The 22,394-nt window shown below is 40.6% G+C and overlaps 3 protein-coding genes across 7 annotated transcripts; all 3 read right to left on the reverse strand.

Moving 5' to 3' along the window:
* Positions 1-1,683: 1,683 nt before the first annotated feature.
* LOC115043964 (specifically androgen-regulated gene protein) lies at positions 1,684-3,400 on the reverse strand. Its single transcript, XM_029502766.1, has 3 exons — positions 3,296-3,400; positions 2,850-3,045; positions 1,684-2,756 (listed from the first exon to the last, which is right to left on the reverse strand). Exons 1-3 carry the CDS (start codon positions 3,398-3,400, stop codon positions 1,684-1,686), a joined length of 1,374 nt encoding a protein of 457 aa, XP_029358626.1.
* Positions 3,401-7,305: 3,905 nt separating this feature from the next.
* On the reverse strand, positions 7,306-13,077 carry yod1 (YOD1 deubiquitinase). 2 transcript variants are annotated; one of them, XM_029503208.1, is made up of 4 exons: positions 13,019-13,066; positions 12,303-12,428; positions 10,385-10,597; positions 7,306-10,016 (listed from the first exon to the last, which is right to left on the reverse strand). In XM_029503208.1, the coding sequence occupies exons 3-4, from the start codon at positions 10,590-10,592 to the stop codon at positions 9,319-9,321; spliced, it is 906 nt and encodes a 301-aa protein (XP_029359068.1). In that variant the 5' UTR covers positions 10,593-10,597; positions 12,303-12,428; positions 13,019-13,066; the 3' UTR covers positions 7,306-9,318. The 2 variants fall into 2 exon arrangements, with proteins under 2 accessions (XP_029359068.1, XP_029359067.1); XM_029503207.1 differs by lacking the exon at positions 12,303-12,428 and having other exon boundaries at positions 13,019-13,077.
* Positions 13,078-14,113: 1,036 nt separating this feature from the next.
* Positions 14,114-22,326, reverse strand: pfkfb2b (6-phosphofructo-2-kinase/fructose-2,6-biphosphatase 2b). Of its 4 annotated transcripts, XM_029503203.1 has the most exons (17): positions 22,173-22,326; positions 21,824-21,923; positions 21,182-21,307; positions 20,643-20,739; positions 19,629-19,695; positions 19,364-19,438; positions 18,525-18,581; positions 18,252-18,376; positions 17,881-18,088; positions 17,439-17,585; positions 16,974-17,078; positions 16,753-16,882; positions 16,554-16,616; positions 16,404-16,468; positions 15,556-15,723; positions 14,838-14,860; positions 14,114-14,251 (listed from the first exon to the last, which is right to left on the reverse strand). In XM_029503203.1, exons 2-17 carry the CDS (start codon positions 21,888-21,890, stop codon positions 14,176-14,178), a joined length of 1,599 nt encoding a protein of 532 aa, XP_029359063.1. In that variant the 5' UTR covers positions 21,891-21,923; positions 22,173-22,326; the 3' UTR covers positions 14,114-14,175. The 4 variants fall into 4 exon arrangements, with proteins under 4 accessions (XP_029359063.1, XP_029359065.1, XP_029359066.1 ...); XM_029503205.1 differs by lacking the exon at positions 20,643-20,739; XM_029503206.1 differs by lacking the exon at positions 15,556-15,723.
* Positions 22,327-22,394: the final 68 nt, after the last annotated feature.

Raw genomic sequence — 22,394 nt, forward strand, 5'->3', positions numbered from 1 at the left:
GTTTAATATTACTTGACCGGCAGAGACCCGTGTCAATTTCAGAATTTGACACCCCGTGTGCAAATACTAGACACAGAGCCAGACTCGTTAGGTTGGGGCGCTTACCTTACTGATAAATAACACTACAGTAGGAAACTGACATTGTAGTGATCAACCACACGCTTATTCCATTGAGATTGTGATACTGTTACATAAGAGTTGACTAGCCATTCAAATAAGTCACTGAATGGAATTAGACATCTTACATGCAAAGGATATCAGGAAAACAAAGAAAGGAAAGCACCAATATGCTACGTTCACGTGGAGGTGGGGCTCGGGATAATCGGATAATGGGAGAACAGCTGAGCAGGCTTTCTCATCACTAGAGTGCCGTGTAAGATGAGTAGAACGACTGATAGTCATTCTCTAAGTGGAGTGCTGGATGAAGCAGAGAGGAACAGTCTCTTGCAGATTTGAAGACAGGAAGGGCTTTTTCCTCTTTGTGCTTGTTCACTCTGAAAAGGCAAATCATCAGTTGCTCAACTTTAGTTCCATTTCACAATAAGACAGTCAGCATGGCTCGGTAACAAATACAAAAACTCAACTGCATAATTCATTTTCACTTTCCCACTGGACTGATGTAATATTGCAGTTATATGTTGTGAAGACAAAGTTTTCAAGACGTAATATATGAAATGCAGACTTTTTTTATTTTCAACGATGAATTAGTGAAAATGTTAAAGAACTGGCAGAAATAATCACATTGTCACTCCAAATGAACATCTTCAGTACTTAAACCATGAAGGGAGCCACTTGTCAAACATTTTTGAGACCATCTAAACAACATACACTGTTTGAGATTATAAAGAGAAGCAAATCTTTGAGCTACTTGTTTGTCATATTTTAATAATTGTGTAATGCTGATAGATGGTAGAGTATAGAAAATACAGAAAAAAAGCTTCTTTTTTTTTTAAGTAGTTTTACCAAAATGTGATAACCCCAATAAACGTATCTTTGAGGCTTTGTTCCAACTAATTTACTCAGTGATCCACTTACAGGCACATCTGTGAAAATGTTTAGTAATATATAAAAAATCTCTTGGTTTGTGTTTCCCTCAAATTGAGGTTAAGTTGAATAGCATCTTACAATGAGTGTAAGTGGCTAATTTCAATATCATTTTCCAATTCTGGCTCATTAAAAATCCCTTTTTATAGCAACAAACTCAACCTTTCTTTCTTATGTATGCAAAACTGCATTTTAAATGTTCTGCATCTCTTTTGGAGATGAATGCCTCCTTTTTCCACAGGTCTTGACTATTTTGATATCCAGTTATTAACTTAAAGTAAACACAATAAGAAATTTAGATTAGACAGAGTATCACTATCCTACCATGTTCATCCTCAGGGGTTTGAGGTACATTACTATCTTGACTGGTTATAAGGTGGATTTCCAGATAATCCTGCAACTTGCAGAACAAAAGTTATGGGGGAGGAAACTGCTCTCAAATAGATAAGTCAGCACGACCTAAATTTCAAAGTGCTGGCATTCTCTCTTAAGTTGTTCTTCATCCATATGCTTCAGATTGCCAAAGTACCAAGTGCCAAGTTGCCATTTAATGCTCTAACGCGCTTTAAGATGACGATACTCCTGAACTCTCACTAATCACTGCATCTTAGCAGGCAGGCTTCTGCTGTTTACCAGTCTTCAGTCTTTGAGCAGTCCAAGCTTTCTGAGCGCTTCTTTTCGATCACCTCCCATCCCGGGCACAACCATCACAGTATATGGAACTGTGTGTGAGTGTTTGTTGCTTACGGGCTGAGCTTCAGTTGTGGTTTCCAGTTCAGTCCCGCCATTGCTGCAGCTGTCCAGGGTAGCAGAGGGCTCCAAACCAGCTGCCTTCAATCCACTGGACTTAGCTGGATGTGATACAGAAGCAGACTGTTGGTCGCGTCTTGGGTAGTGATGGAAACTGGCACTGCTATGTAATGACTTGTTTTTAGGCTCTATGGGCACTTGAGAGTAACAAAATGAGGTGCTTCTTGATGGATTACAGTTAGATGGAGCTTTTGTAAATCTGTTAGATGTTGGATCCAAAACAGAAAGAGGTTTAGGTGGAAGTAGTGGGGCTACTGTCTCATTTTCTGGCTGCTGGTCTTTCAGGAGGCCAAGCTTTTGCAAAGCTTCTAGTCTCACAACTTGCGGATCCATCACATGCTTGACATTGCATGAAGAGTCTGACATTATCAAAGCTTCACTTGGTGTTTTCACAGGTATGCTGGGAGGAATGTTTTTGGGTTTAGGGGCCACCACTGGAGGGCTTGTCTTTGACTTGGACAGCTCTGAGTGGGATCTTTCAGATCTTGGCATGTTTCCGAAGTCTGGACCATCTGTTGTTGGAGGGAGGTGCTTGTCCAAGTCTATGGTATGATCGATTGTGGGACACAAAGGGGTTTTCTTTGTGGAGGCACTCCTTCGCAGATGAACAAGTGCCTCATAGGACAGAGGTCCTCTGGGTAAAGGACCGTCAGTGGTCCTAACCGGGTAGTCCCTGGGATTGGTACGACTATTCTCCGAAGGTACTGGGGGAAGTTTCTCATTGTGTTTGTAACCATATTTGCTGCTTGAAGAGGTGACCTGAGGCATGGAGCAGAGTTTTTTGTCCGGAGGGAGACCTGGTTTACTCAAACTGCTGCTTGCCATAACAAGAGGTGTAGGAACCAGATAGCTCTGCACAGACTTTTCCTTGATTGGTTCTTTAGAGGCATGTCTCTGTAAATCTGTAAATTAAACAAGCATACAGTTGTCACTGGATTCGCTGTTTCACGGACTAATGTATCTAATTCTACATCTGCCCCCAGAGATTAACTCACCGCTCAATTTGCTTTTACTGATGGAGGCTGACAGGTCAGCCTGTTTGGTCGCAAGGTTGCCAGAACTGGGCAGCTGGTCAGGCTCATCATTGGACAGTCCACTATCTTCCTCGGTGTCCAAAGACTCAATAGTCTCCTCCAGAAACATAAGGCAGGCCTTCTCCTCAGCCGACAGGTACTCCAGACTATCATCGCTCTGTAATTCATAATAGAAAAAAAATTATAGACATGTAGAGACATGAACTCTCAAACTGATTGATATGACTGACACTTCTTTAAACTCATCACGTCTAAATAGATACAAATCTATTCAAAAAGATTCATTCCTTGCTTTTTATTTTTCTGTATTGTTTTTGGTTTCCTTCATTGTTTTTGTCTTGATTCTGCGTTTTTTATACAATATAGGAGGACAGCAGTCTGATATTCAGGTAAGATGAGTTACTCACAAAGCCAGAGTTGGCACTGACGACACTGTCACAGCTGCCAGCACTGTCCATGCCAGTCATGGCCTCCAATCCAAAGCCACCTGGCCAGGTATCGCTTTTGGGCATCTTTGTACCCTGCTTATCCAAGGTTAGTGGCACAGTTTGTATTTCACGCTGTGAAAAGTGAATAAATGAGGAGTTAAATTACAGTTTTAATTCTTCAAATCTTGATTTAAAGATTTCAGTTAATCCATTCAGTGGATCACACCATATTTGTGTACTTGTGACTCCCTGATCCATTTTCTGTATTTTGTAAACTGTTGTAAACTGTAAAATAACTTTTTTAAAAGATAGCTTCACATACTGAGTCTATGAGAAATTGGAAGCTCACCGTCAACAAATTGTTGAAATAAGCTGACGAAAACATTTAGACTTCTCTGTAAAGAGATCAACAGGATCTAACCAAGTCTAATTTACATTTCAGAGGACAAGACACTGTGGCAAGGCCATGTCTTCTAGCTGTCAATATTTTTTTTTTCTCTTTTTTCTCTCATTGTTAATAAATAAATGACAGAGCATGCAGGGAAGCTGTAGATCAATGTCCAACAAAGGTTTCTAACGAACATGGGCAGAAAGTAAAAAAAATTAGCTGCAGGGTGAGCAGTGATCAGCACCCCAGAGTTCTGGACAGCTCCAGATCTGAGTTTATTAAAGTTCAGGATTAAATATAGATATATAAAGATAACATTGTCAGCCTCTACTGTGAGCATGATTTACATTGGCTGGATGTTGAGCAAGTGTTGAAACATGCTGCAAAAATCCCTCCTCTCAAAGTGCATTGACAATATCCAGTTTATTACCTGAACGAGATGGCATAATTGCGGATTGTTATCGGACATTACAGTATAAAAAGTCTAATGACAGGCAGCACATTGACAGGAGTAAAATTCAAAAGATTTTTAAAGCGTTAAAAGCTTAAAAACTATTATAAGTTAATAAAAACACTTCAAAACATCCAGGTCGGCATGACGTTCAATAAATAATGCTTTCATCGGTGCTTTTCATCATTTTGCTAACAGGGACAGTTTAGAAATTGGGCTGTATAGTCAAATATAGACTAAACTTCTATATCCAGCAATAAAGGATCAGATGTTGCACAACCATTACAAAAGATGCCCTACTAAATCTTATCTTCTGATGACATAACGTGAAGCTTCTGACAGAGACTGATAAGAAACAGTAGTCATGTAATCCTATTTCAGAGTCCTCAGAGTAGAATACGCTCGTGACAAATGGCTCAGTCTGTATTGGCTAAAATTCCAGTGGCTGCACATTCTGTTACAAACGTATTGTATGATTTTAATCAGGACATTTTGTAGATTTCTAAATGCCTCAGAACTCATCACCGTGTGGCCATCCCTTCTGTGCTACACTGTGGTGCCTTGGATTTTGGGGCCCCTGTTGCTCATGAATGACAGGGTATCGTAGCTCGGTCTGTTTCTGACAGATATCTGACTAGTCCCCTTGCCACATGTGACTCAGATTACGGAACACATGCCTTTGCTAATCTTCCTCAACCGGATCAGTTTCAGAAAGGGAGGGGGGCAGCAGTAATGATCTCCTGAAAGCTATATGATATCCAGTGTGACCATGTTGTCCTAACAGTATGGTATTAGGCTGTTTTTAATTTGGTTGTAAGTTCTTCCACAGAGAGAAAAATCAGTTTTATGTTTTTCCTAATAAATTGTATTACGAAGATTAGGCAATGGTTTCTTCCACCAGATGCTAAAATGTACAACGGCATCTTATTATCTCTATCAGAAATTAGACAGAGCAGGAGATTTATACTAGAACGGACAAACAAAAATTTGGACAATAAAACCCACTTTAGCTTCGTCTGGTATTGTAATAAAAGGAAAAGAATAAAGGAATACCTGTCTGATTTAACTCGAGGGAAAAAAGAAGCTTTGGATAAGTTTCAGCCCCTGAGGAGGAGAGGCTGCTTTGTCGACCAAAGTAGACACAAAAGCACTCCTGTTCGTGGTTTACAATGTCATTCCAACCTGCCTATGTAAATGTCCCTATCTGTCCTCCTGCAGGATATTAATCTGAACAGTGGAAACAAAGATAACATTTATATACCTGAGACACTGTGGCCTGATCACATGCAGACAATCAGAGCAGCCAGTGTGACCCCAAGATGATTTAAAATGGTGTTGCTTGAGTTGAGTGTCTCCCTGCTCAGAATAGAACTAGTCTAATAAAACTGTAGTTCATCTCTGACCACGCGTGACCGTTTCCAGTCAAGGTTCATCGTAAGATCGTGTACGTTCAGTTAAGTTTATCTCTATCTGTAGATTCCTGGCAAAATGGTACAAACTGCTGTTACAAAAAAAGCTTAGTAAAACCTGTGTGGTTCAAAGGCTGAGGTCACAAATTTAACCGTCAGATTCCTCAGTACATGAATCTCTGACATCATTTTGATCGTGGCTATAGGAAAGTGCAGCCATTTATTGCATTGGTGAAAATTATTATGCAACGACACCGCAGTTCAGTTCAAGTTGCCTTCAACTCTCTGCCCCCATAAATGTCACAAGTCCAAGTTTATTAGTTTATCTTTTTATAAAGATCATTTGACCCAGTTATAAGTGTCTCATCCATATAAATATAAATGTATAACATAGGCACAGAAACTATGACAAACAGTCCAAAGACTTCACATTGTGAATATCGTTTCAATAGATGCAAATATAAAGTCCAAGATCATCATCAGGTGTCAAAAGGAAATAATCATAATCATAGCATTCTTAATTTATCTAATTTAATTTAAATATCTACTTTCTAATTTATCTAAATTTATCTTCGGCTGCTCGGTGAACATCAGAGGACAAACACATTAAAGTCAACCACATAATCTAAAGTGATACCTAAATAAAACTAAGTGAATTGTGGCCTTCATACCTGTGTCAGTGATCCATTCTCTGTGTCCTGTTTGCAGTGAGCGAACCACCCTGAGATACCTGCGTGAAGGACTTTGTGCCCTAAGCGCCCGGCCAATCAGAGCGCTTCATCTCCCTTAAGACGAGCCCTCGTTGTCATAGCTACACCTGCAATAATCTGCTTCTCAGCGTGGCTTCGGACTGTGCAAACTGCCTCTTGGACAGTAAGGACCTCAACTTGTTTATATCTATCAATCAGTTAATCAATCAATCAATCTTAATGTGTCCATCAGTTTCCATTTCAACAGTGTAAAAAAACATGCTTTACATGATAGATGTGATAATAGCAATGCACTGAGGAAACACCAAAGAGTATAAAGCTACACAAGTAAATATCTAGAGCAACAATTATAACAATAACAGCAAAAACTAAGAATAAAACCCAAAATACAAGTAATAATGTAACAGACTAATATAAATGCCAAATACCAAAAATAACTAAGTTATTTGAAATAATCGTATATTAAGTGTAGTGTATTAGAAACATTAAAATTATTAAACAAATAAACAAGTAAATAAAAAATTGAACGAGTACTCCACGTCACTCACTTCTCTCCAGTATTGTAGTTCACCATGTTGGACGTGGTCTGAAAGTCTTCATGTGACCATGCAAATTATTTTCTTGGACAACTCCAACATTTCTTTTAGCCACCCACTGCCTCTTCGTCGTTGCTGCAGGTCAAACAGTGAGTGAACAAAATCTTTGATCCCATTATGGAAGATAGATGTTCCTTAAAATAACTTGCAGGTAGTATAATCCCACTGCGATGGCACAGCATCAGGGCTGCTCAGCCAAACGGGGCAGATCTCTCACAGCTGCGGATTGTCAATTAGAAATAGAGGATTACATCCACGTTTTATTTTTTTTCTTACTTTATAACTGTATTAGGTTAAAACGGACGCAGAACGAATCAGAAACACAGCAACTATTCTAAAATAGAAGCCACCTGCTTATCCGAGGTCGGGTCGTGGGCTCTAAAATAGAAATATGTAAAAAGTTAAAGGAAAACACTTGCCACACAAAACGACTCGTACACCATTGGCTATAACTTTTTATTGTGACACAACACTGAAAAAAAATCAAGTAAGTCCAGTTGTTCTGTAGTGCTTTATGTGCAACATTCATTGTTATTGTCCTTGAAGAGTCATGAGAACTTGGTTAAAACAAAATACAACAAAGCTGCTTCATAGTTTCACTTCTTTGTGAGCGGATAAATAAATTTTTACTGTAAAACTAACAATAAATGAACCAAACTGCATCAGCTAACAGGTGAGAGGAAAGAAATAACAGTAATTCACATTCAAAGAAGTAATCTGACATTTTACTTTGCATTTCATTTATTCTTAAATTCATCTCAGCATCAGAACCAAGAAAAAAATCTTAAAAAAAAAAACAAAAAACCTTCCAATCAATCATCCAATGTCAAACATTTTTTGGCAACAACTCAGCATCAACATTGCCATCGCTGATATGTGGAATAGAAATACTGATTCTGCATAACAGACTGACCTTTGAGGAAGAAGCTGATCCCACAAGTATCTTAATCCATTTCTGACCCAATGTTTAGCAGAAATAAGTGCGTACTTAATCTTTGTAGGCAGTGAGCTTCAGAGAGATAATGGCTGACTTCACCTAAGAAAGTGAGAACATTTTCCAAGTTTGTGCAAAAACATACAGTACGACAGAGTGGCCATATTTGGACAAGCGCTGCAAATTAAATTAAAACCTTTACTCACAGTTCCAAAAACACCCTGACAGCAAGACGGGAAAAAATATACTCAGTTTAAAGGTTAATGTTGATTAGCAAAGCACATAATGTATAGACTGTACCTGAACCATAAATGCATTAAGTGAGCAGAATTTCTCTTACACAGCGTGTAACACACACACACACACACAATTTAGATTTCTAGTCAATACTCCATCTTACTGTGATTGGTGTTCTGACATAGGATGCTCAAACACCCCCCATAAGGACTGAAATAGTTAAAAAAAAAATGCAGTAATATATTTATATAAAAAAAAATATTTTAAAAAGATTACTTCATACAGCATGATACCTGAAAATTACACACTAGAATTAAAAACTACACCCTTGAAAACCTGTTGTACCAATGGAGAAAAACAAAGCACTACAGGTTTTGTAAAATGTTTCAGCACCATAATTCTATATGTTTTGTTTTAAAACAAGTCACTGATAAAGGATGTCGAAAAATCAAAACAAATAAGAGAAAAAAATCCCACATAAGTAATTTGACTAATCTTGGATCACAATTTAATATGATAGTATATTTGAAAATGCATAATCTCAAACCTCAATCTCACAGGCCACTGCTCAGAAAAATCAAGGTAACGTCGCAAATAACACATTTGTATGGAGATGATTCCAAACGACTGACATCATAATCAGCTTAAAGTACTGGAAGAGTTTCTGACAAACCTCCGTCCACAAGCGAAATAAAACATGCTACATAACCAACATGATGAATAACAGTCAAACTTGGTGTGCTGCGTTTAAGACAACAGTGAGTAGGACCACATCGCAGTACAAATAATTCTTAGTGGTTGTTTTAAAACTATTCCTCGGAGGGGGGAGCGGGATTTCATCACATATATATAAGTTCAGTCACACACAGATAAATATTGGCATGTTGGTATATATATTTTTTTTAAACTGACAACACATCAGCCACAGCCCAGCCACTGAGCAATCAAAACAGATTAAAACAAATCCTAAGAATTGTTTGCATATTTCCCTGGACCCAGTTAGATCTGAAACCATCCCTAACAGGCCGACACAATGGTTTAATGACATCGGAGCACTGCAGTACCGTTTCTGACTTTGAGAACTGACAGCAATTTAAAAGTAATACTGAGCAGGTTATAGGCTGAACAGTGTCTGCAGACTCTCCATAGATGTCGCTAGACGATGTGAGGTAGAGGATCACACAAGCAGACAGACAGACTGACAGAGTTGCCAGGCACGGGGCACGGGTTTGGTGGTGGTTGTATTTGTGAGAGGGGAAAAAAAGACTACAGCTTGTTCACACTTCCCCAAAATTGGTGTGGCCAGTCTCCTTAGCATGCTCACGAGCTTCCTTTTGTCCCACCAGGCCCATCTGGCACACCATACAGCGCAATGCAAAGCGGTTTACGTCCGTGAACTGCCGCTTCCGACGTGCCTCATCTGCCAACTCGAGGGCCTGGGCCAGGATAATGTCATCTGTGGTGGAGAAGATAGTCTGCGGTGGCGTGTCAGAGCCGGGCGTTTCTTTCTGCAGGGGGTCATAGTGGATACCGTCGTAGATGAGCAGCACGCGTTTGTGGTAGCCAGCATCCTCCCCGAATCGATCCACTCGGACTGTCTGAGTGTCCACCACGCAGATCTCACACTGGTAAAACTTGGACAGGATCGACACCTCGATGGCTCCCCCCCAGGTGTCGTCACGTCTTATCCAGGAGCAGTACTCCTCGTTGGTCTTTCCCAAAACCGCTTCACAGTAAGCTGCAGGGTCACTCGACACAATCTGGGCGATGAGGCCTCGCATCTCAGGAGCACATGCAGGGTCATACACACCACCTTCCACCACATAATACACACTGGTGAAGAGGCAGGAATTGTCAGCTGGGACAACTCGACGTGCCAGAACAGGAGAGGCTTCCAGGCGTGGTGCTTTAGTTACAGTGGGGTGATCCTGAGGCTTAGGCTTGTTTTTTTCTTCCTCAACAATGAGTGTGTCCCCTGTAGACGATGACAAATCAGCACCACAACACAGTTCAGGCTGGCCAGTCTTTGATTGACAAAATTTGAGAGGAAAAGCAATATAATGATTACACATATTCATTGAAGTTGTTTTTCCGTGTTAGGTGTGTGTAGACAGGATTGAGTTCAGCCCCTTACAGAAAACAGTCTGTAACTAAACCAAAGTGATGAGATTTCTTTATAATTCTGCTTCCAATGCAATAAAATGCAGGTGAACTGAATTTCAGAATGACGTTTTAAAAACATGCTTTCTCTGTTCCTCTGGTGTTCACAAAATAATGTCCACAGTTGTATTTAAAACCTGCTTCACGGTACATTCATTTATTTAACTAATTTCCTGGAAGTACCTGATTTGATGGGGTAATCCTTGAGGTGAGCATCTCCATTTCGAAGATCAAGGCTGGAAGGTGGATAACCAACCATGATTTTCTGCACGTCACAGGGGATGCCAGTAAGCTCCTCCACCTTTGTCTTCAGCTCTTGGACACAGGACTGATGAGTCAAGCCCTGCATTATGTGGCTCCCATTTTTGGTCTTACAGCGAAGCCTCAACATCCTACCTGCAAAAGCATTCGAGAAAAAAAATAAAAATAAAAAAATAATCTCATTTCATTGAAAGTAGTCACCGTCAACTCTTAATCAAGTAACCTCCCACCACAGTTTTAACCCTGTTTGGCATCCCCTTGCCTCAGTATTTCTGTCACGATGCAAGGTAAGTAGCATAACATGACTGTTCCACCTTTCCATGATAAAACATTTGCATAGCTATTGAGGCCACCTGGAAGCTACGTCAAATCAAGTCAAAGAATATTGAATGACTGAAATGAAATTATCATTCTTACTACAAAAGCCTAACTACTACTTCTGCTGTTGTTCCATTGCTAAGCTGTTAATATGCCTCAAATTCATGTCCAGACAGGCCATCCACCTTAATTATTTGAAATGGCAGTAGACTAAAACACCTCCCTGGATGAACCAACAGCCTGAAGCTCAACACCCTCACCAATGACCACAGAATGGGTGTTTCTAAAGCAGAGAAACTGAACATTGCAGACTTTAGGAGGGAAGGCTTTATTACACCATTCTTGGTTAGACTCCATTCATTTTGGCTAAGGGGGCCTAATAATCATGCAGATCTGATACAGTTTGTGTAAAAAAGAGCGCGATTTATTTGGATTGATGAAAAACAGGCTAGACAGATGGATTAACAAATCCAACTTTCTGGAGCCTTTGCAGCAGCAGGATTGATGAAATGATCAAAATATCAGAAATGATGTTTGAGTAACAACCTGCCAGGTTTTTTTTTTTTTTTAGATATATAATCTCTGACGTCGAACGTCAAATAATCAATGAGTAAGGTCAAAAGAAAGGCCAGACACCACGACAAACTACTAGACTCAACATTTTGCTTATTTTCAAGTGCAAACTGTGTCACAGCAACTATAGTTCTGATTTAAAGTCGAGTTCCTCCTTCACTGACCTGTCTCCTCTCTGTTAAACGGACGGAAGCACTTTGAATCATCATAAAGGACTTCAACCTTTCCAAAACCCCACAGTGCTGCCTATGATCACAAAGCCTTCATTCAGAACTTGTCGTAGAGTTTAAATATTATATATCTTGGCCTTTGGTCGTTCTACCTTGTAGCTATACTTAGCTACGTTAGCTTGACTCAGCTAACTGTTAGTTGACCGACGATACGCGTCAAACATCTCGAATTTCCGATGATGTGCTGGCAATTATCGTACACAAAACAGCTTTGTAAACAGACACGTTACAATCAAAGTGCTGATGTCCTGCAGCTGCCGGGTAAAACGTCTGACAGCCAAATTTCTTTGTGTTATTTTCTTTGTTCTGTCAGTCAACTCAGCAACTAGACACACAGATAGCCGAGTAAGCTAGCAAGTAAAAATCTGAATAAAGTGGGAGCCACTTGGACGTAAGTCGACATAGAGTCGCAGTTTTTGGGGAGATTTACTCTGGGTAAAGTGAAACAAACACAGCAAACACTGAACTGAGACCAAAATAGAAAAAAAAAACAACAAAACAAACAAAAACCAACGCGGATGATGACAACGAGCTAACTATATCGCGCATCATCTGCTAATGTTAGCATGCTAGTCTGGCCGCTAACTTTACGTAAACTGGACATTTTCTTTCGAATAAACTTCGTTGAGCTCTTTAACTGCCGGGTGACAAATCTGAACACGAGTGAGCTCAATTAAAGGTCAATAAAAAAAACGAGCTAAGCGGCTCAGTTTCCTCACCTGCCGTGGACTGCAGCCCTGCTTCGAACAATACACAACCGGCCGGACTGCTAACGCCTGCAACGTCACTTACGTCTGCGTGACGTCACGACGCTCCGTACCGTACCTTGCCTTAAAGGCGCGCCCCTGGTTTTGAATTACAGTAATATTTGCAGTACGGGTAAAAAACAAAAACACATGCAGTATAAATACACACTGACTGCCTCGTTGATGGCTTTCTGCTCATGTTGCTGCCCAAAGTGGAGCAGTCAGCTATCAGTCATGATGTTGTACAGCATGCATTCATACATTCAGAACCTGAACCAGAAAGCAAATAGTTTTAATGCCAGGTATGTGCAAACACACTAGGAATTTGACTCCGGTGTTTCTATCTCTGACAAGATGAGAAGAAATGAAAAAGAAAACTATATATAAATATATATACAGTGAAACTCAGCAATAGAGGGTGCTTTACAGATCTAAAACAAAAGATTTACATTAAAAACATGACATAACAACAATGTTCTTAATAAGATAAAACAGTAAAATCTCTTTTAAGGAGAAATTACAAAGCAGTAACTAAAAAGCAGCAATGGTTTCACTGGGCTTTGTGAATGCAGCAGTAAATAAGAGTGTTTTTAGATCTGTCTTGAAGGAGGTTGCAGACCTAAAGCGTCAGGATTAGAAGATACAGTAAACGTTAGAGGTTGTGGTAAGATTCATAACATCATATTTACCTTCCATTGGGAAGATGTCATGTACTGCAAACATTCACAAGTGAAAATGTCTTGTGAATTTCTTCTAGGAAAAAACAAAACATGTGACTTGAAATCTAAATTTTATTCTCTGCTAAAAAGGCACAAATAGGCTGCTTTAAGCAGAGCAATAATTTGTCAACAATCAAACATTAGATATTCTTTTCATGGAATTTTTAGCACTGCCCAATATTTCATAAAAAATAGTTCATATGAGTGAGAATTAAAGGAGAAAGATACATTTGACTGAACAAACAGCTTCAATGTGTTTTTGTTGCAGAAATTCCTTCCTGGAATACACAAGCATGGAGAACAATAAATTAATGTAGGACGATTTACCACTTAGTGTTCATGGAGACAGAAACACCAGCTCAGTGCAAGTTTGTGCAACACAGCTTATGTGACTGGGAAAGTAAATCTACCGCTGGTATACAGAATATCCAGCAATTAGGTGCTTATACTAAAAACACAGAGAAATGCTTCCGTATGAGACACTCAGTTCATTATTTCAGTTTCCTTTAGAACCCAATAAGTATGTTCTTCAAAATCTATTATATAAGACAATGTAGATGATGGCTTTGAATCACAGCTATGAGTTGTTTGCATATGGCAGATGAGTGGATTTGTATTATAAAAATATTTTCACAGCATCTTCTTTCGGACTTGTTCTGTTTGCAAGAGTGGGTTAAAACTGACTTTCATCATAATAATGCAAAATATGCTCCTGTTATATTCAGATCTATTCATATATTTCATGTGAAGTGAGGGCATTGCATTATTTACAGTATGATGAGAATTTGCTGCAAGTTGTGTAATAGTATTTTATGCTGGCTGATTTCCTTTGACGCACATGCAGAAGAGTTTATGATACGAAGGATAAGGCCTCCAGTTCAAAGCCTCAGCATGCAGAGTAAAGACAAACAGGCAGTTGAAATGAACAGGAAGAAAAATTACCTTGTGGGGCAAATGGCTTCGTTAACCCTATCATTACCCCACACTGACTATGACTTCCAAAAAAAAACAAACAAAAAAAACAAAAACAAACGAACAAACAAAAAAAATACATTTCTATCTTTTGCATCATGTTGAACCCAAAACTTTTGCTGAAGTTGCGCTGTGAAGAAAAGACGTTTTGATTTTCATCTTCCCTCAGAAGCAGACAAAGCCATCAGTTTCTTCGGGGCTGTCAAAGTTGATTCCTTCGCACAGGGATTCCTTCAAGACAAAAAAAAAGAAAAAAAAAGAAGAAGCAAAAAAAAAAAAAAAAAACAATGTTACTGACATTCACAAATTAATGCCTTACAGCAGCAAATCCTATTTAAGGAAAGTAATAGCCTCCCAGGCAGCCAAGGACTCTATTTGATAAATTAGGTCATAATGTGAAGTGTAGCAAAGAGTTACACAACACTGTGTGCTTCTGCTCAGCATATTCTCAAGTGTTTAATTATTAATCACTTGCTGACTCAAAAATCATTATATTGTTCACCTAACTTTAATCAATACCACTCAATCGACCAATCAGTTAATATTTTCTTTCTTGCTGGCCATTATTTTACCATTTTAAAGTGTATGTTGTTTAGCGAATACCATTGTCAGAGTTCTTATGGGTGCTCTCGATGAGGCCACTGTGATGAAACAAAGGTTACGTGAGGTTAGAAAACCCCAAGGACTGAAAACCGTCAAAAACACACCTCTGCAGTGACATATTGCGTCAAAGTATTGACATGGGTTAATATGACATGGGTGTATGGGAAAGAAAATGGAGGGTTGGCTACATGTGGCAAGTCTCCAAAATACTCACAGACAGCTGCTTCCTATCTGGGGCTGTAAGACAGGGTTGGAGAAAGAGAATAGAAAGATAGAGATAGATATGGAGATGAAATGTGGAGATGTACTGAAACATTGTACTCACAAGGCAAGGCAAACAAATACACAAAAATATGAATGTTCCCTTTTAAATTTCAACACTTGGCAATTAATTTATAAAATTTTTTACCTTTAATATTCTCAAATGTGATTCGGCTTTAAAATGTGGAATTAATAATTTAGCAGATTAGTTCATTCTAATATGTTTAATATGTGTGTATTGGGAACACTTGTCACAGAAAAGTACATGGTGTCTTAAACGTTTGTGTGTTTTTTTTTGTTTTTTTTTTATGTCCCGCAATGAACTCATAAGGTTAACTGAAGGGGAGATTTCCTCAGAAAATAAGAAACATGCTGTTCTGCATATTCAAGCTGGATACAGCCCAGTGGGGTGAAGCAGGGCTCATGCAAAAAACAAACAGTGTTAGAAGAAGACAACAACCTGATCAAGACCCCAAAAATGCTGAGAAAGAGAAAGACAGATAGAAATGGGATCCATGTACGTCAGCTTCAACACGGACACTTAATTATCCAGAGGATTCAATACTGAGGCGAGGGGATGCCAAACAGGGTTAAAACTGTGGTGGGAGGTTACTTGATTAAGAGTTGACGGTAGCTACTTTAAAGGGGGAGCCTGGAACTCTTTCACTAACTTGGCTTTGCTGTCCCTCTGGCATCAGAGCTGATGGGGTGGGGGCAAGCGGTAGCCAGGGCTGGTTGCCCACGCTGTAGAGCCTGGGACGCTTGACCTGGTCGTGACTGGACAAGGGAGTGTAACTATTCCGCCGATGTATGAGAGCAGAGTCCTCCGGGATTTTACCCTGGTAGGAGATGAAATACCGCAGCCGTTAAGGAACAAACTGATCTGGGAACACACAACATCAGGGGACACCTGAGCAGACACAGTCCTCTCCAAACTGACTCCCAGCATCAGGTGAGACAACTGCAACAACGCCGACAGATAACAGAAAGAGGAGGAAACCTTTTTCAAAACAGTGGGATCACAGCATTTTTCTCAACAATCAATCTCTGTATATATCATCTCAATGTCAGAATGCAGCAAAAGCGGTAACAATGATAAGTCAGCCAAGCAAGGCAGCTTCATCTGCGATGATCTCAGTCAAAATGGGTTCATCAGCATCAACAGAAGAACTCACTTTACATTCAGTAACATGCAGCTCAAGCCAAGCTGATTGAATAAGGTTAAGGATAAAAGGAACACTGCAACACAAGGCTATAAGGAAGGAAGACAAAAAAAAAGAAGAAGAAGAAGAAGCAAGGCCTCACAGACGCTGGAGGTGAAAGTGTGCACAGAAAATAAGAGCCCATTACACTTTTGGATCAGATGTGACTTGTGTATTAATTTTTGAATTATTTGTGGATGAGCAAACAACACACACATATTTTTCATGTGATAATATTTGTGGCTTTAATTTAAACAACACGGAATGCACATTAATGCGACGATGGGGATTCTTCAGCTTGATTCCAAGCAACTTACAAGAGGGCGGTCTCGATGTGTATTTACTGCCTCCACATTAAGATAAAACATCTCCACTTTACAACCTAGAGGATATAAGACATTTGAATTTAAATGATGACCAAAGGTCAGTGGCAGCTTGAATTCATGTGTCCTCTAAGAAGGGCCTACCGTATGCAACAGGGGTTAGTTTTAGCACAGTGTGGAGGGGACATTTCATGTAGGGCAGATCTTCTGTGAGGAGCAGAAACAAGAAAAAGACAAACCACAAACCACATGTCAGGATCTGTGTGTATGAGACAGTCATTAGTCATTACCTTATGGTGTGTGTGTGTGCGGAGGCAGCAGAGACACGTGTGTTTTTTTTGACCTGCACTTTTGTCCAGGAAGTAAGCCAGCAGACAGCGCATCACAGCCTGGTGGCAGATGACTAACACGTTGACCTGTCTTTCTAACTCCATGATAACTGGCTCCAGTCGTTGAACAAGATCCTGGTAGGACTATTGATCCAGAAAAAAAAAAAACAGAGGTTTAATCTAAAAGTAAAAGGCTAAATTAGAACGTATTAGAAAGAGATATAGGTATCTGTACCTCTCCTCCAGGGTAGCGATAGTGGTACTTGTCCTGGTCTCTTGCAGCAAACTCCTCTGGGAATGTCTTCTGGATCATCTCATAGGTCATCTCCTCATACACACCCTGGGGAAGGACAACAAAATATTTATTCTTGCATCAAAAGTCTATCTAATGTGGATAGAAGCCCTCTCATTGCATATAATTCAAATGAAAAGAAATATTTTAATTTTGTGTAATTAGAAGACAGATCTATAAAAAAAAAAAAAAGAAATAGAAAAACGCTGGTCTTTTGTTTCTCCTTAGGAAGTTGCTTCATGCTTGTAAAGGAACAAAGGGTTGAGATGGTTGTGACATTAGCTGTCAGGAAGTCCCTCTGATTTCACATCATCACGTAAACATCAGATCTGAAGTGAACCTAAATCAGAGCTTTGCAATCATTCCTAGAATTGCTAAATGAGGGAGGATAGGCGACGTGGTACTGACGGCATCGATCTCGTTGAGTATTTTCCACTGCTCATAAGGCACCCCGAGTTCCTCCGCTGTCTGGATTGTCCGTCGCAGTTGGCTCGTCCACACCTTCAAATCTGACAGCTGGTGCTCCTCGATGAAATCTCGCAGGGCATGGGCGAACTGGGATGTGACAAAAAGCAGATAGAGGTTTTCAGCAGTCTTTTGCTTCATTATCTATGCATCATTAAGTCTTCAGTTTAATGGTATTTCTGCTTCATTAGATAAAAAAGACAGAAAGACATGAAAATGTGAAATGGAGAGGATGAAATGTGATAAAGGTCATGCCTCAGGCTGTCATAGCATTGAAGTTGAGTTGAGTTATCCCCCAGAGAGAGTCCTGTAATTGGACTCTTCAGGAGGCCTTGGCTGCGAGCTTCATAAAACCAGGATTATGACAAAGATCAGCCAATCCAACCTGTTTCCCTCGAGGAGAAAGCTCTGCGTCTCCTCCGATGCGGCCTTCGATGTTGTGGTTGCTCTCTCCGTGGCGACACAGGTAGATGGAGTGGGAGTGCACGTGGATGTTCATGAGGTAGTAGACAATCTTACTCTGGATGTAGTCCTGCACCCGGTTCACCAGGAAACGCCGGCCTACGTTCATCACCTTGATAAAAGACAGGTCCCTGCAGGCGGGAACAGATCAAATATTTGTTTACTGTCACCATCTAGTGTTTATCTTCTGAACTGCAAGGTGTGACTCTCCAAGCTGATTTAAAAAAAAAAAAAAAAAAAGCAGCAGTGCGATTTTACGCATCAAAAAGCAGCAAAAATCGGATTAATTCTTACTTGTCGTAGTTGTCAGGATCTAGCGGCTGGTAAGTGACCTTGTAGCACTCGATTCGTTTCAGGAAGTCATCCATTACTCTCTCTCTGTGTCTCTCCGGGTAATCTGGACTGGACACCTTCACTTCCTGTTGCAGGTATTTAGTACATCCAAACAATGTAAGCAAGCTGTCCAGCTCTGACATATCAATACAGATAGTCACAATATTAATAGATTATCTTTTGACCCAGAGCCTCATTGAAACCTTAAGTGCTGTGCGTGACATAAGACCATACCAGAATGTTAGCAGCAATGACCTCTGGGTCGTCACACACCGACTCCACAAAGAACACCTGTTGGAAAGAGAAGAACTCAGAGGTCACTTTCTAAGTCAAAGATTAAAGTTTCCTTTTTTTCCCCCCCGCTCAGCAATTGAAACTGTAATTTATCATCTTTTAGAAAAACAGCACAGTGTGCAACTGAATGACCATCATCAGGTGATGACTGCATTTCCTTCCTATCAAACCTGCAGTATTTATGTCCACGTTTGCTAGCTGGCAGCTGGCACAGAATTAGGTCTCTGTCTCTGTCACAAAATCAGTAGCAGGACATAAACTTAGCGTGAAAGTGCATTTAGCACATCTGGTAGTAAAAAAACTCTACACAGCACTTTCAAGAGCATTTCTAGATTACATTAACTTTTGCATGAGAAGTAATCTGTTTATGGTTCAGTTTAAAGTGAGCACAGACTTCTTCCTCCAAACGAAAAGTTAAATTCATGTACAGTAAAACACCGACATTAACTTTAGAACTCTTTTTATACTCGTGAAAAAGGCATCCATCAAGAAAACTGCAGTGCTTCCATCCCGCTGATTCTGGATTTAAGCTGACATAAGGAGAAGGCAGTTGACACCCCAGGTCACTTGTCCGTAACAGGGCTGACATATGGAGTCAAACAACCATTCACATTCATATTCACACCATGACTACGCCTGTATGCCTAATTTTAGAGTGGAGACTGCAAAGCGAATATTTAAATATCAAAGTCTAATTTCCAACGAAGCCCACTCGGGAAAAGATCAAATATTCACTAAATATAAACACAGCAGCATGAACAAAATTTTAGAAACCTTGCCTTGAACGCATTCTCTTTCACGAAGGCTTGAATGAGGTCTCGCCGTTCTCTTGTTGTGTTTGTTGCATCAAAAACCTGATAAAATGAAGAAAGGAAAGGAAGGAAATGTCTATAAAGGGAGTTTCCTGCGGTGAGATGTTGGTAGGAGCGGTCAGGATTAAGACTGTGATATCACCAGATGTGCTTCTGTTCTACATATTTGAAAGCTTTTGAAAAAGAGCCAACACGGAGCCACAGATGGGCAGAAAAGGCAGAGAGGGCTCACCGCGATCTGGCCGCCATCCTCCGTCAGGTACGCCTTCACATCCCGCAGAGCGACCAGGGCGCACTGTCTGGAGGAGATAGAAATGGCCTCAGCACAAAACTCTCGCTCTCTATATTCACTTAACTTTTGTGGTATTTAATTATGGGCTGCTCACATATGTGTAAATATATATAAAAGATTTGTATTTTACATGTGGTGTTGCTGTTGGAAGAACTTGTGCATGCCACCTGGGTTAGTTTTCACTAATCACACACACATACAAAAAAAAAAAACAAAACAAAACATTCAGGCTGTTTACTCAAACACTGTTTGTAGGCCTACCTCACAGTTTACTTCCTTTTCTACTCTCTGCTAACTGGCTACTGGCCGCAGCTCATATTTTGTGTATAACCTCATCTCACTTTGGGCAACACTACTGAAGTATCCCCCGTTTTTTCATGCTGCTGACAAAGAGCAAAAAGACAAACTCTCAGGATTATTTACAGCAGCTGTTTAGATGCAGGTTGGATGCCAATTCGATGCCCTGGAGGTCTCATGTCAGCGACAGAGTGACAGCAGCAGCAGCTTGTTCAATATCTGGGTCAGAATTCAATGCTGGGATGCTGTCAAGAGTCTGTCACATCTCCATGGTAGCCATAAAGACAGCCCACCTCACCGACAAACACCGGACAAAACCATGGAGGGGGGTGGGGGTGGGGCATTTATTTATTTTATTTATTTCTGGAGAAAAAAGAGGTGATTTTCTGTTATCTGAGTACAATCTAATGCTTTGTTCGTGTATAAACACTGAGCTGACCCTGGCTTAATATCAACTGCTGGCCCTGTGGTTAAAAAAAAAAAAGAGCTTAGTCACTGATGCAGCAGCTGGAGGCTGCAGAAAGGCAAACTGACTCACCGGTGACTGAAACAAATGTGATACTCAGACAGTACAGGTGCAACAACTTCTCTTATGCGAGACAGGCGACAAGTGAATGTCCCATTTCATGGATTTAATGACTGAACGGTGGAACTCACTTTCTTATTTTCATGGCTTCCTCATTGTCGTGGCGGAAGAAATCGTAGGATTTATACGCTCTGACTGCCTCTCTGCGGTACACGCCCAAGTTAAACACTGCAAAATGAACAACATTTTCGTGAACTCTCTGCCCTGGCTGTGCTTGTTTGAGGTTGTGGTTGTAAGCAAATGACAGCTCAACTGATGCTAAATTTAGCCTCCTATTCTGGGATGGATTGACACGCAGCAGAATACATTTCAATATATGTGTCATTTATGGTGAGGGGGCTCTTCCAGTTCTCAGTGATAATGATACACAGTACGATGGGACAGTCTCGAAGTCTAAGGTCTGACTATCACAACAAATTATCTTCCGGATATCTTCATGGTTTGTGGGCTGTCATTCACATACACTCCGACTTAAAATTATGAACGAATTAAAAACTGCAAGAAATTGCACAAAAAAAAAGTTGCATCCATGTAGCAAAGACAAGTTGAAATTCGGGATGTCCACACGAGCAGCGAGCTGTTTTCAAAGAGTCGGGACAACGAGAAGCACCTTTGGTTGGGACTCCTATCCAGTTGAGGTAACGTGTGAGCTTCTTGGACATGTACGTCTTCCCTCGTGCAGGCAGGCCGATCATCACGATCATTGTTGGAGAATTCGTCATGTAGGAGGCCCATGCTGCAAAGACACAAACAAACAACCATCATTAATCAATAAAGTCCTCCACAGTTATTTATCATCTGTTTTACAGAAGAAAAAAAAAAAAAAAGATGAATAACAAAGAGGAAAAGGATTCATTTATTGGATTTTTTTTTTTTTCCACAGCTGACACAGCAAACTGAAGACAACACAATAACTAGGCCATGTGTGTCGGGATTAAAATAATGATGTCACTTCTGGACATTAATGTAATGTGTGGACTGGGATTAAAAGCAGCATGTGAAATAATTAGAAGAGATGCCCGGGGAGAGAAAAGCCATTTCCTTACCACTGGGTATTTTTACACATCTGGTCATGATTTAAGGTTACTTTCTGTCCCAGCTGGACTGGAGTTTAAACGACGGAGCTTCAGTGTGATTTAGAGATAACTTGTGAATTCAGTCTTAAAGTGAACAGTTGAGGGTGTTACGTTACAGGCAAACCTGCAGACTCCAGCAGCTTGTGCAAATCTAATTGTGAGAGGAGTTTACTTACAGCATTTCTTGTCGTTTGCTCTCAGGTCTGCTTTCTTGGCCTCTGCTGAGTTGTGAGAGGTTGACATGTTGAAACGCAGTCTGGGATCAGCTGTGTGTCTCTGAAACAGACGGATCAGACATCACTGCAGCTCCTTTCTCCACAAAACTCTGTTATTGCTCTGTATCCTTGGTAACAGAGGGATGAAGAGGATGAGGAGGAAAGGAGCTGCCCCCCCCCCCCCCCCCCTTTGGCTGAAAGCACCGACTCTGCAGACTCAAAGGAGGAAGGAAAGCTCTCATTTCCTTTCTAATCGACGCGCCCCTGACATCACCAAATTCCGTGTTCTCCCTTTTTAATGTATCTTTACCTGCTCGGTGGGGGGGTGTGGTGAGGCCTGCCGGTTAGGGGCCGGTACCGGGGGGAGGGGGGCTCCGGGTCTGCAGGTACCGAGGGATCCGCGTCCGCCGCTGCGGCCGGAGGAGCCAGTCTGGTCGGCCTGTCCTTGGCGCTGAGGTGCCTCCTCTGCCGGCTGGTGTCCTTCCAAGCCGGAGGAGTGCCTCTACGTCACCCCCCCCAAACTACCGTAATG

This window comes from Echeneis naucrates, chromosome 5 (genome assembly GCF_900963305.1).
Source record: "Echeneis naucrates chromosome 5, fEcheNa1.1, whole genome shotgun sequence".
Taxonomy (NCBI): Eukaryota; Metazoa; Chordata; class Actinopteri; order Carangiformes; family Echeneidae; genus Echeneis; species Echeneis naucrates.